Source organism: Paroedura picta, chromosome 5, assembly GCF_049243985.1.
Source record: "Paroedura picta isolate Pp20150507F chromosome 5, Ppicta_v3.0, whole genome shotgun sequence".
NCBI lineage: Eukaryota > Metazoa > Chordata > Lepidosauria > Squamata > Gekkonidae > Paroedura > Paroedura picta.
The window spans coordinates 28,783,137-28,797,187 of record NC_135373.1 but is presented as its reverse complement, the minus strand read 5'-3'; the positions used below and the strand labels follow the sequence as shown (position 1 = coordinate 28,797,187).

General features: G+C 49.9%; 1 protein-coding gene across 2 annotated transcripts; it reads left to right on the top strand.

Annotated features, from left to right (window-relative positions):
* Positions 1-2,367: 2,367 nt before the first annotated feature.
* TMEM147 (transmembrane protein 147) lies at positions 2,368-12,841 on the top strand. Of its 2 annotated transcripts, XM_077336938.1 has the most exons (9): positions 2,405-2,494; positions 3,603-3,638; positions 5,124-5,276; positions 5,357-5,426; positions 6,709-6,774; positions 9,064-9,200; positions 10,667-10,751; positions 11,791-11,912; positions 12,550-12,841. In XM_077336938.1, the coding sequence occupies exons 3-9, from the start codon at positions 5,200-5,202 to the stop codon at positions 12,668-12,670; spliced, it is 678 nt and encodes a 225-aa protein (XP_077193053.1). In that variant the 5' UTR covers positions 2,405-2,494; positions 3,603-3,638; positions 5,124-5,199; the 3' UTR covers positions 12,671-12,841. The 2 variants fall into 2 exon arrangements, with proteins under 2 accessions (XP_077193052.1, XP_077193053.1); XM_077336937.1 differs by lacking the exon at positions 3,603-3,638 and having other exon boundaries at positions 2,368-2,494.
* Positions 12,842-14,051: the final 1,210 nt, after the last annotated feature.

Below are 14,051 nucleotides of genomic sequence, written 5' to 3'. Positions count from 1 at the left end.
ATTTAAGGTGATCCAACATTCCTGGAGATGCTGTGCTGGCCAGCACGGAGGCTAAAGATCTGTCACATTTCATTCTTGTCATGACAGTTGAAGGCTTCGGTGAACAATCCTGAAAAAAATCAGAGTCCAGTAGACAAACAGTGCTTGCACTCGAAAGCTCACGCCCTGAATAAATCTTTGTTGGACTTAAAGGTTACCTAAATCCTGAATAGAACCCTTCTCTTCTGGAGGAGCACAGCCTCTCCTTAGGGGAGTGGAACCGTTGGTTGTAACCTTAGGAGGCCAACGTTTTACAATGTAGTCCCTTTGCAAAGTTACTCCAGTCTAAGCCAGTTCATCAGATGCAGTTGCCTTAGTCCCCAAAGGCTCACGCCATGATGCATCTTTTTATTGATTTAGATCCTGCCCCCCCCCCAGAGCTCAGCATCAATACTGAATGAAACTGTTCTTCTCTAGTGACACCATCAGGCCTCTCTGGTTACTACAACTACCATTGCCCCATTTAAGGTCATTCTGCCCCATGTGGAACGGAAGTACAGTGGTGGAGGTGGGGTGTGATCCACTTAAAAGATCACATCAGCAGGAAGGGATCCTTCTGCAGAGAGAAATAAGCAGCAGTGCCCTAAATTGGAGCAGATGATTCATGCGAGTGCGGAGAGAATTCCCTTACGCACCCTTATTGACGAGGCACTAGCCTGGCTTGGTTTGAGAAGCAGATTAGTGGATTAGCAATCTTGCAAAGCCACATTCTTCCAGCCTGTTCATCATAAAGCGCTTCTTTCTCTCCCCCCTCCCCTGTCATTTGGGTATGCAGTTAAAATCCTCAGTTGATGTGGGATCCTAGTACAATAGATGATTCCATATCAACATGTGCAGTTGAAGTCCTTTGGCAAAATAATGAAAGCACATCTGAGAATGGGGAGAGTGCTTTTCTGTCAACAAGTCTGATTTAAAATCGCCACTACGCCCACACCCCTCGTTTCCAAGCTCCACTCCCAAATCTCCAGAAATCTCCCAGCATGGAGTTGGCAAACCCAAAGTGATATGTTACCATTTGTGCAATTTGTGTTGCTGTGCCTCCCTGGAAACATGGGCCAATTAGGCAGTCGCAAAACCTCCCGGCCAATTTTCAACTAGGGCTTCCAAACAGGAGAATTCTCACTCTGAAGAATTTCTTCTACAAGAAAGGAATCAAGCAGGTCGCCACACTGGTCTGAAGTAGCACAACAATATGTGAGTCCAGGGGCACCTTTAAGGCCAACCAAGATATATGCGAGGCGTGAGCTTTCCTGTGCATGCACGCTTCCTCAGATTTTTTATTTATTTAGATTTCTATACCGCCCCTTCCATAAGGCTCTGGGCATAGGGTAGTTACATAGAACCTGATAACATATCAGCTAGAATATTTGAACAGGAACGGTAACTTAACAGAACCCTTGGGTTTGTTGTACTGCTAGGAAAGAAAGGCAAAGGGGAGAGCTGTTTGGGGCTGAAATAGCGCCGGTACAACCAGAAGGACTAGGAGGAACAGTCCTTGGGCATGGTCTCTCCTCCACCACACCCCTCCCGAGATCCTCTCCTTTCAATGCTTTGAGATCAGGAGTAGGGATGGGAGGGAAGAGAGAAATTCCCGCAGCCTTGACCCATTCCACACACAGTAGATGAGTGATAGGGATGTGAGTGTCCTGCATAGTGCAAGGGGTTGGACTAGATGACTCATAAGGTCCCTTCCAATTCTCTTATTCTACATAGGATCATGCACTTTCAATGTGCTTTGGCAGCTGGATTTTCCTGTGCAGAACAGGGAAATCTATTTCTAAAGTGCATTGAAAGTGCATTATCTATTGTGTGATGCTCGGCGAGGGAGGGAGGAAGCGCTGCAGGACCCTCATGCTCCAGCACCCCCCCCCCCCCAATGGACAACCTGCAACCTCAAGAAGACGGTCGAACATCAATGTAGCCCTTCTTTGTCGCCTCGCCCTGCATCCTCCAACCCCCTTCCCCCCCCTCCCGGCGAATTTAATTGTACTTCTCCAAACCCACTGAGGCATGCGGACGCACACGCAAATTTTATTTATTTATACAAACAGCTCCTTTGTAAAATCCCTGGGGACGGCGAGTGTTTCCTTAACGCCATACGCGCAACACCAGGTGGCTTGGTGAAGAACCACAATCCCCACAATGCACTTCTATTTAGGGCGTTCCCATCTTGCACCGCTCGGAACGCTCCCTCTTCCCTCCCCCCCTCCAAGTCCTTGGGTTGCGTAATGCCGCACGCGAGCCTCGCAATGAAGGACTACCGTTCCCACTGGGCAGTAGCGCTCTTCGCGCGGTGCACTTCGGGGACTGTAGTGCGGCGGAGCTCCGAGCCGCGCGGCGACGAACGCAAGCGCGAACTACAATCCCCGACGCCGAGAGGAGAGGGCGGGAGGAGGGAGGCGGCGGTGTGCGCATGCGTCAATGCAGCCGAGGAGGAGGACCTGGGTGCATTTCAGTGAGTAGCTGGGATGAATTGGGGTCTGGGGGCGGTGGGACGCGGGTCTCCGGCAGTGAAAAACTTTCTGTTGCAGCACAGAGGCACGAAACATTTCTAAGAGCAAGCAGATGAATGCTGGTGGGCAGGGGTGGGCCAATGTTATTCCTGGAGCTTAGCCTGCCTTAGTGCTGTTGTGAAATAGATGAGAGTTTGATGTGGCCCAGTTTGATGCAGTGGCTGGATTATTGAACCAGCACTTCAAAGGGCCGTGTTGAAATGTACTCTCAGCTTGCCAAGCCTATCAAGTGACCTTTCTTTTAGTCTCGCCTACCTGCCAGGGTTGTTGTGAAGTCAACATGGACCTCATAGACCACCCTCGCCTTGTGGGAAGATGAAAAATGTACTAGATTAAGAAACAGGTGTTCTGGCTTGGTAAAAGGCAAGGTTCATGTGTGCATTTCATTAGATGCGGATGATATCTGGTGGAAAGCATTGTGAACAGCAGGGGCCAAAGGCTGTACACAGAGCCTGTGAACTAGGCAGGCAGCAGTTCTCCAGGAACAGGTCTTTTGTCACCAGTTCCCTGTGATCCTTCAGCTGGGGATGGAACCTGGGGCCTTCTGCACACTACACAGGTACTCCAAAGTTGAGTCTTGGCTACCGTGCCCTAAAAAAATTGCCCTCCCCCTTTTGCTATAATAACCTGTAACACAGTGGTTCTCAACCTTCCTAATGCCACGACTCTTTAATACTGTTGCTCATGTAGTGGTGACCCCCAACCATAACATTATGCAAGGGTTCTTTCACAGACATTAAACCGAAACTAACCAATGACGCAAAGATCCATTGTTCATGACTGTATATCAATTGTATATAAATTGGTGGCCGCCTTCAGGAGGAGCGGCAATGGTGGTGTCCTCGCCCCAGTCAAGCTGCTCGCCCTGCTGTGAAAGGGTCGTTCGACCCCCAGGTTGAGACCCACTGCTGTAGCAGAAGAGAAAACCCTGATTCCTTGATTCCCTAAAGATATTAAAACTTACTGATAGGTTGATCATTCCATGCTGGAATCTCTCTTAGAAATCCTTCCGTTTGCCTAAAATGGTTTTTCATTTGTGCTCTTTTCCAGTTCTGTAATCCTAGGCCAGAAGCCTGAATAGCCCAGGTACAGACTAACCTGAATGTGTCTGAGTTTGGAAGCTAAGCAGAGTCAGCCCTGGTTAATACTTGGATGGGAGACCACTGAGAAAATCCATAGAGGCAGGCAACGGCAAACCACCTCTTCACGTCTCTTGTCCTGTGAGAGCTTTCCAGAAATTGGTTGCAACTCAATGGGATTAAATTGTTTTTGACCCGGGGTCTGGCACCTTGTTTAGTGCCTGGCTTTGCAGTCAGAATTGCATTCTAAACTTTGTAACCCACATCATCATTATTATTATTTATTTAATTTATTTCCTGCCACTCCCAAGCCCGGCTTGTGGCGGGTTACAGATTGTCCAATAAACCCCCCAATAAAACCCCATTAATAACAGACAACAAAATCATGACAAAACTAGAACAACATGGCAGTAATTCCTCAAAAACTCCCAACCCCTTCCCCCCCCAACTAACCTCTGGAGGGGTGGAAAGAGGGGCCATGATAACAATGGACCAACTGCTGCCTCACATTAGGGGTGGGCTCCCCTGATCTTCCTCACTACCTTGGCCTCAACCACAGACCTGGAGGAAGAGCTCCGTTTTGCAGGCCGTGTGGAACGCTGGATGCTCTTGCAGGGACCTCAGGTCTCCTGGGAGGTCATTACACCATGAGTCTCCTTCAGGTAGAGAAAAGTAGCATATAAGAACCAACTCTTCTTCTTCAGTAATATCTGGGCTCTCTCAGCCTTACCTCCCTCACAGGGTGTCTGTTGTGGGGAGAGGAAAGGGAAGGCTACTGTAAGCCGCTTTGAGACTCCTTTGGGTAGAGAAAAGCAGCATATAAGAACAAACTCTCTTCTTCTTCAGCAATATCAGGGCTCTCTTAGCCTCGCATCCCTCACAGGGTGTCTTGTGGGGAGAGGAAAGGAAGGCAACTGTAAGCTGCTTTGAGACTCCTTTGGATCTTTTTTTCCTGTTCTGAAAAGGCTGAGCATCTGGCAAGAGTGAAAGCTCTTCTCTGTGTCTTGTTCCCAACATTATATAGATCGGTCGCTGGGGCTGTTGCATGTTTGTACCTATCATATGTTAGAAAACCAGGGGGATTACTTATGGCAGGGCAACCCTGCAAAACCATTTGGCAGGAGATTCAAGACAAGACCAAAAGAAGCAGTTGAACTAGTTGACCTGTGGAACTCACTGCCACTAGAAATGATTGTGGCCGCGGCCGTAGGCAGATTTACAAAGGGATGCTGGTTGTGTTTACGGTGGATAAGCTTGAGCTTGACTATTAACCAAGAGGGCAGAGTGGAATCTCTGAACCAAGAGACCAAATGCCTCCGGCTGCCAGATGCTGGGGAATGACTAGCCAGGACTGGCTGTTGCGTGTGGACTTCCTGTCGCACCTTAGCTGTCCCCGCTTATGTACTGTGCAGGCTGGTTATATAAGCAGAGAGGATGTTGGCCGTTGGCCTTGTTCTTGGCTATGCTTTGACAAAACCATCCCTTTCCCAAGGAACACCCAAGGCACTCGGGGAGGCGTTGGCCACCTGCCTCGCTCCTGACCGTGAATCCAGCAGGCTGGCGCCGAGATGACCCTCTTCCACTTCGGCAATTGTTTTGCCCTGGCCTATTTCCCCTATTTCATCACCTACAAGTGCAGCGGCCTGTAAGTAGGGGTCCAGGGAGTGCCGGTGGGCTGTTGCCTTTGCAAGGATCTATCTCAGCACCTTTGTTTTACGTTTCCAGATCAGAGTACAACGCCTTCTGGAGATGTGTTCAGGCTGGGGCCACCTACCTCTTTGTCCAGCTCTGCAAGGTAAATTTCATTTTGTTCGATTTACGTCACTTAATGCCAGCGGGGACCGTTCTCCTCTCCACCGTATTATCCTCACAAGAGCCCTGTGAGGTGGGTTGGCTGGAGAGGGTCAGGTTCTCATTCGACTTCTCAAGAAGCAGGCTTGGCACGTTCAGCAAAAGCAATTTGTTAAGGAAGAAAGGAACCAAGTCCATGAAAATCTTTGTTAGGACCGATTAGCAATACAAATATTCCCTATGGACTCCACCTCCATGCTTCGACAAGCATCCCCACCTTGGAAAGCATCTTCCCTACTTTCTCAGGCCCATTTGTCGCATCCAAGTGCCAATTCCAATCTCCGGACACCCTGTCTTTGAAGCTAGGGCTATGCCAGGGGTAGTCAAACTGCGGCCCTCCAGATGTCCATGGACTACCATTCCCATGATCCCCTGCCAGCGTTTTTCTGGCAAGGGCTCATGGGAATGGTAGTCCATGGACATCTGGAGGGCCACAGTTTGACTACCCATGGACTATGCAGATAAGACCAAAGCTTCCTCTCCTCCCAGCACCCATCTATCAATGCAGACACAGCACTTAGACTAAACAGAGATCAAAGTGAAACTATAAACAAACATGAACTTCAAAACTATCCCCAGGTCCGTCCCTCTCCTGCAGAGAACACACAAAAGCAAAACATCCATGCAGAAGTTCATGGCGGGATGTTAGGTGCTCGCATAGATACTGACAAAGAGTGTGAAATGACGCAGAGTCACACAGCAAGCTTCCATAGCAAGGGTGGAGATGAGAAGGACTTGAACCTGAGTCTTCCAGATCCTAGTCAAGCATCACACCATGCTAGATTTTTTGGGACAGCACTAGGGCTGCCGGGTCCTTTGCAGATGCTGTCAGAAGATTGGGGGGAGGGGCACATTCCAGGAGCAGCAAGGAGCACCAAAACATGCTAATGTCACCCAGAAGTGATGTTGGGGTTGATTTTTTCACCATAGAGTTTTGTCCCAAAACAGAGCGTCACCCCTGCTCCCCATGTGCCAACACCATTTCCGGGAGACATTAGCATGTGTTAATTTCTGGATTTCATTCCTTGGGGATGGGATTAATGGTGAGGGCAAGGTGCATCCAGAAAGCGGGGGACCTGTGCCTGGACCACGGCACTTGGCAACCCTAGGCGGCCCTCTTTGCTTGGATGAATTTGAAGATTTAGGAAACCATCTTTTCTTTCTTGATAGCTACTGTATTATAACTTGGGTTCTTCTTTGTGTCGGTTGCCAACCTCATCTTATAGATGCTGTTTCTAGCAACGTTCTTTCCCACCTGGGAGGGCGGAGCAGGCGCCTACGACTTCATTGGGGTAAGCGGAACATAAAGGAATGATCACTGGTAATTGGAATAAAAATGAACACACACACCCCCCTAATAAAAAAAACAGCCAGCTTAAGCCCTATCCAGGAGATTGCCCTGTGGAAGAAACTGACGTCTCAGAGTTCCATAAGATGTAATTCGCCAAGTTTAGATAAATTCAATGAACAGTGAATAATATTTTATTATGTTTTGGAATGACAAGGCATGGGACAAGCCTTTGCCTTTCACATCCTGTGAATGGGAGTGAAGCTGGACAAGGTGGCTGGTTCCCTGTAACTATCATTCATTTTCAGTTTTAAAAAATGAAAAGAATGTGAGCGTCAGACGAGGCCCGCTGTTGAATCTGTCCAGCCAGAATTCACAGTTGGGTGGGTTGGGGTGTGCACAGAATATTCTAGGATTAGTTTAGATCAGGGGTAGTCAAACTGCGGCCCTCCAGATGGAGGGGTAGTCAAACTGTGGCCCTGCAAATGCTGGCAGGGGCTTCTGGGAATTGTAGTCCATGGACATCTGGAGGGCCGCAGTTTGACTACCCCTGGTTTAGATTCAGGTGGGTAGCCATGTGAGTCTGAAGCAGCAGAACAAAGTCTGAACCCAGTGGCGCCTTTTAAGACCAACAAAGTTTTATTCAAGGTTTAAGCTTTTGTGCACAAGCAGGCGTCAGATACAGTGTCAGATACAGTGAAACAAAATATTGCTAGAAAGAGCTGGGTAGAGTGAAGATACCTAAATCATGGGATGGTACTAGCTGAGATTGGATCGAGGAGAAGAAGAGCTGGGTTGTTGTTTTTTTGTACCCTGCTTTTCAGTACCTGAAGGAATTTTAAAGCGGCTTATAATCACCTACCTCTGTGACGTAGGTGGGGCTGAGAGGCTCTGAGAGAACTGGGACTGGCCCAAGGTCACCCAGCTGTCCACATGTGGAGAAGGAGCGGGGAATCAAATCCAGCTCTCCAGATTAGAGTCCCCCCGCTCTTAGCCACGACACCACACTTGGTCTCCTCACCGCTGCTAAAATAAACCTAGAACAAAGTTGGGAGTCCAGTGGCACCTTTAAGGCCAACAGAGTTTAATTCAAGGTATGAGCTCGTGTGCTTGTTGACTTCCTCAGATACAGTGAAGCAGAATTTCCTTAACTATTACAGATAGGTAGAACAGGGAGGTGTGTGTTTTTTCATTGCCAGGAAGGGCTAACTGTAGTCAAGATGCAGGGGGAACTAGGCAGTTACAGCTGAGTTTGGATTAAGGCAGTTGTCAGGATCTGTTAATGGCTGTAAATCAGCATACAAATACAGGAGTTCACAAACAGACATGAGAAGAAATCTGAGTGCAGGGGCAGCCTCAAGGCCAACAAAATTCAACTCTGTGCATTAACTCTCACATTTGTATGCTGACTCTCTGCCATTCACAGATCCTGAAAATGGCCTTAATCCAACCATAGCTATAATTGCCCAGTTCCTCTTGCATCTTGACTCCAGCTAGCCCTTCCTGGCCATTAAACTTGCCCACTCTCCCTCTCTTTACCTCTATGTAATGACCCATAACAACCTATGGATGTGAAAACTGGACTCTGAAGAAGGAAGATAGGAGGAGAATAGATGCTTTCGAATTATGGTGTTGGAGACGAATACTGTGAATACCATGGACAGCCAAAGTTACCAACAAGACAGTTTTAGAGAGGAGCAAACCAACTATGTCATTAGATGGCAAGATATTATGGCTAAAGCTCACTTACTTTGGACACATCAAACTCGCTAGAAAAATCATGAATGCTCGGCGTGGTCAGCGGCAAAAGGCAACGTGGTCGCCAAAGGATCCGTTGGCTCGACACGATCAAAGCCGATACAGGGATGACCATGAACCAAGTAAAAGAAGCAGTCAGAGACAGGGATGCATGGCGGAGACTTTCCTATAGAATCGTTGAGGGATCAGACATGACTGAACGGATAACATTATCGTAATCAATGGCTGAGGATGCTCTCTTTCAGAATACCTGATGAAGTCTGCATGCACACAAAAACTCACTGGACTCCAGTTTTGTTCTAGGTTTATTTTGGCAGTGGCACCGAACTGCGGTACATAAACATGCAGGAATAAGTTATCATGCCTGGTGGATGCTGCCGTATCAGCACAAATGCTTTTAGGGGTCCTGCAGCATATTTAGAAAGAGCAACACTGCCCTATTAGAGAAGTGTGGGTTTGAGAGTCCAGGGAGGCAGAGACCCAGGGCGGATTTCCCACCTGCTGTTCTGAGCCTTTCTGTCTTGTCTTGTGCCAGGAGTTCATGAAAGCGACCGTGGATCTGGCTGACCTGGTTGGGCTGCACCTGGTGATGTCCCGGAATGCGGGGAAGGGGGAGTACAAGATCATGGTGGCTGCCATGGGGTGGGCCACGGCAGAACTCATCATGTCCCGGTGAGACATTTCTGCATGTTGTGCATTTTCATAGCCCACCTTTCCTCCAAGGAGCTTTCTTCCCTCTCCATTTTATTTTCACAACAACCCTGCAAGGCAGGGATTCCCAACCAGGGCTGACTGAAGTGAGAGCTCCTTAGGGGCTCCCTGGCCTTACCTCTATGTCACGGAATCCTAGAGTTGGAAGAAACCATGCAGGCCATCTAGGCCAACCCCCTGCTCAATGCAGGATCAGCCTAAGCATCCAGAATCTGTCCATCTGCTGCTTGAGGGGGGGCTCACCAACTCCTGAGGCAGGCTGAACCATGTGACATACAGCTGGACGATCCTGTCTTAATGGACTCAGCTACCAGCTATCCCTGGCATTGCTGTGAATGCCAGGAACTAGCCTCTTCCCTTGACCTGGGGGTGGCGTTCTTACGTGGTTTCCATGCCTGGGAAAGGGGGCGGAACATGGATGCCGACTCCTGCCTCAACTGGCTGGCCACTGTGTGAGACAGGATGCTGGACTAGATGGACCACTGCTCTGATCCAGCAGGGCACTTCTTATGTTCTTAATCCATAACTGCTCTGGTCCCCCTTCTCTCTCCGCCTTCTGTCCTTCTTGAGCATGGCAGGGAGGTGTGGCCAGGTGACATCACTTCCAGCCTGGTTCCGGGGCTGCTCAAAGCTTGAAAAACATTTCATGGTCTCCTCCATGATCAAAAGGTTTAAAAAGGCTGCTGTGAGGCACGTTAGGCAGAGAGAAAATGACTGGCCTAAGGCTCCCCCCCTCCCCCCAGTGAGCCTCCATGGCAGAAGGTGGATTTGAAGCCAGATTCTTCCAAATCCATATGGGTTTCAAGAGTTTTCTTTCTAGTGTTTTCTAGGGCTGCACCCCAGCATCAAGCAGAGTCCTTGTGGATCTGGAGTGTAGGCATGTAGGCTTAATTAGGGAGTCCTCTGTGGCAAGTGGGGGTGGGGGGAGCCCTGGCTCAAGTGACAGAGCATCTGCTTTGCATGTTAAAAGGTCTCGGGTTCAATCCCTGGCATCTCCAATGCAAAAAAAGAATCATGTAATGTTTAACTTACATACAGCTCACTGTGTGCCTCAAACACTGCTTTTGTCAAGAGTCTGTGGCTCAGTGGTAGAGCATCTCCTTGGCATGCAGAAGGTCCCGGATTCCATCCTTGGAATCTCCAGCTAAAGGGATCAGATTGCTGCTTATGTGGAAAGATTCCACCTTGGAGAACAGCCGCCAGTCAGAGCAGGCAATATTCTCCTGTATAGACCAAAGGTCTCACTCAGTAGAAGGCAGCTTCATGGGTTCATGTTTGTGTCCTTGTGCGTTCAAAGGTAGCTCCTGGTCCCTGCTGGGCAAGGACTTCTTGGCAGGTGCTTTTGGGGGTGGGATTTTCTCTTTGCAAGCTCCCTGGGTGTCCCTGTTTGCATGAGCGTCTTCTGAAAGTTCCTGTGTCACCCACAGGTGCATCCCGCTGTGGGTGGGTGCTCGCGGCATCGAGTTTGATTGGAAGTACATCCAGATGAGTATCGATTCCAACATCAGTCTGGTGAGTACAGTTTGGCTGCAGCCTACAGGGAACTTCTTCTGAGGTGGCAGGGGACAAATAATAATAATAATATCTGGAATTTTTCTGGACTTTTTAAAAATTTGGTGTATTTGCAAGATGGGTAGTGCTTTTAGCTAATAGTGTATTGTGTGGTTAACGTCCTTCCAGAAATGCCCTGCCGAAGATAGTGAATTGAGAAAAAGTTTTTTTTTTTAAGGAACAAACAGGGACTTAGATTGATGGAGGATAATTCTATCAAGGGCTACTAGCCATGGTGACTGAGGGGAACCTCCACATTCAGAGGCACTAAACCTCTGAATCCCAGAGCCAGGAGGCCACATCAGGGGAAGGCTACATCAGCCCTCTCTGCCCTGTTGCTGGCTGCCCAGAGGAACTGGTAGGCCACTGTGTGAAACAAGATGCTGGACTCAATGGACCACTGGTTGGATCCAGCAGGGCTCTTCTTAGATACTTGCTCTACTAGGAGGAGCTTTACCTTTTGAACCTCTCCTTTCAGAGGCACTAATTCTCTGAATTCCAGGGCCAGGAGGCAACATCAGGGGAAGGCCTCGCTGCTCTATTGCTGGCTGTCCAGGGGAACTACTTGGCCACAGTGAGGGGCAGAATGCTGGACTAGATGGACCATGGGTCTAATCCAGCAGGGCTCTTATATATTTGCTCTACTACTGCTTCACCTTTTGAATGTCTACTTTCAGAGGCACAAAGCCTCTGAATCCCAGAGCCAGGAGACAACATCAGGGGCAGGCCTTAGACTGTATGCCCCCTTGTTGGCTGACCAGAGGAACTGGTGGGCCCCTGTGAGGGGCAAGATGCTGGACTAGATGGACCATGGGTCTGATCCAGCAGGGCTCTTCTTAAATTCTTAATCTGTAGCTGCTCCGGGTGTCAGGTTTTTAGAAGAAGTCATATAGAGATGTAATGTTGAGTATGAACTGTGCTGATCTCTGGATGGTGTCCTAGACAGTTCTTTGGGAGTCACACTGTATTTTCCGTCTCCTCCTTGCCGCTCCCTCCCCAGGTCCACTATATTGCTACGGCTGCTCTGGTGTGGATGTTTACACGCTACGATTTACCCAAACACTACCGACTACCTCTCACTTTCCTCCTGGGCATCAGTGTCTACAAAGCCTTCTTCATGGAGTGAGTGACCGGTTGCTTTGGGGCAGAAGTGGGATCAGGGATCTGTGTCGGCTTGTCAGTCGTCTCCTTAGACTGATGAGGGGGTGTGCCAGGGTTTGTTTGGGGGATTTTTGTGGGGTTTTTTTCCTCTTTTTAAAAGAAGAGTTGGTTTTTACACCCTGGTTTTCACTGCTTGGAGGAGTCTCAAAACGTCTTTCAGCCACCTTCCCTTTCCTTTCCCACAATAGACACCATGTGAGGGAGGTGAGGCTGAGAGAGCCCTGATATTCCTGCTCAGTCAGAACAGCTTTATCAGTGCTGTGGCCAGCCCAGCTGGCTGCATGTGGAGAAGGAGTGGGAATCAAACCTGGCACACCATATTAGAAGCCCACACTCCTAATCACTACCCTAACTTTTCTTCTTCAATAAAATCAGGGCTCCCTCAGCCTCCCCTCCCTCACAGAGTGTCTGTTGTGGGGAGAGGAAAGGGACGGAGATTGTAAGCTGCTTTGAGACTCCTTCGGGTAGAGAAAAGCGGCATATAAGATCCAACTCTTCTTCTTCTTACATATCAGCAGGCAAGAGCCAGAGGTTATCCCGGCATGCTCTCCTTCTCTCCTCGGCCCTCACCAACCTCTTTCCGTTTCTTTCTTTACAGGTCTTTTGTTCACGTTTTCCTGCTGGGCAGCTGGACGGCGCTCTTGGTCAAAGCCGTCATCACGGGCCTCCTTTCCCTCAGCTCCCTGACGCTCTTTGTCACCCTGGTGCATGGCAACTGAGGGGCCGGCCCTCTTCCTCTTCCCAGTTAGCAGAGCAACCTGCCGGTCCGCCTAGAAATGTCCAGCCGGGTCCCTTGCTGTGTAGGAAACGCACGGCTCGGTCCTGCCCATCTCAGGCATCTACTCACTTACGACGACGATAATAATAAACCTCCTTTTGTTTTCCCCACACACACTTTCTGTGAGTTAGGCATTTTTTCCGATGGCTGCTTTCTGAATGTGGCCTGTCGGTGATATGTTCAGGTATGGCCCTTGATAAAACTCCCCTTGGGAAGGCGTGGATGGAAAAGAAGCTCTGCTAGATCTGAGCAGCGGTCCGCCTCTTCTAGTATGCTGGTTAAGCCTGTGATGAGAACTCGGTAGGTCTACCAGGCAGCCATAGAGGCTAACGTGTCTCTGCTTTTATTCTGCTTTTGTGACCTCAGTTGTTTCGTCATGGCTTTTAAAAGGATGATCCAATGTGATTCTTAAAGCAGAATTATCCCATCTCTCAGCTCATGCATAGTGGTACACTGCCTCTGACTATGGAGGTTTTGTGATGACTGTAGCTGGTAGTCAAAGATGGTGTATCTTCTGTCATTGAGCCACTGTTGGCTGCAACGACGGACATCTAAGCTGTCCCTTTATTGATTTACTAGATTTCAAGCCCATTTTAGTTTTTAATGACCTTGTGGGCGTCGTCCGTGGTTGTTTGTTAGCTCAGGTGCAGTGGGGCGACGATCCTAAAGCTGCAAGGGCGCTGCAGCGGCGGCGAGAAGGCGGGAGGGCCCTGGGCGGCAACGGCAGCCATTTCCATGCGTCTCCCGGCCATTGGAGCGGCCGGGAGTAGGTGGTGCGGCCCCCCCCCCCCCCGGCGATCCATGGAGAGGCTTCTTCCAGCGCGGCGGGGAGAACGCGGGAGGGCGGCGGCCGTCCACGGCAGCGATCTTGAGCCGCCCCCCGGCCATTGGAGCAGCCGGGCGAAGGCGGCGTGCCCCCCCCCCAGCGCGAGCCATGGAGAGGCTTCTTCCAGCGCGGCGGGGAGAAGGCGGGAGGGTGGCGGGCGCCCACGGCAGCGATCTTCAGCCGCCCCCCGGCCATTGGAAGCCATGGAGAGGCTTCTTGAGGCGAAAACGGACGGCGCAGCCCGGTGACAGCAGCAGTCTTCAGGTGGCTCCCGGCCGTCGGAGCAGGCGGGAGAAAGCGGCGCGGCCCCCCCCCCCCACAGCGATCCAGCAGCCGGGAGAACGGACAGTTGGGCGGCTGTGCGGCTGTGCGGCTGTGACGCGGCAGCCCTGCTCCTTCCCCCGCATCGACTCGGAGACAATGGCGGCCAAGGAGGCCTACAAAGAGAGAAAGAAAAAACCTAACCCAAGGCTACTATTAATGTTATTAAATAAAT

Bases quoted from the DNA above. Each gene is read 5' to 3' on its own strand.
- TMEM147 (XM_077336937.1), top strand. From the start codon at position 5,200: ATGACCCTCTTCCACTTCGGCAATTGTTTTGCCCTGGCCTATTTCCCC. The intron at 9,201-10,666 runs GTGAGACATTTC...TGTCACCCACAG, and splicing joins GCAGAACTCATCATGTCCCG to GTGCATCCCGCTGTGGGTGG. The intron at 10,752-11,790 runs GTGAGTACAGTT...CTCCCTCCCCAG, and splicing joins TCGATTCCAACATCAGTCTG to GTCCACTATATTGCTACGGC.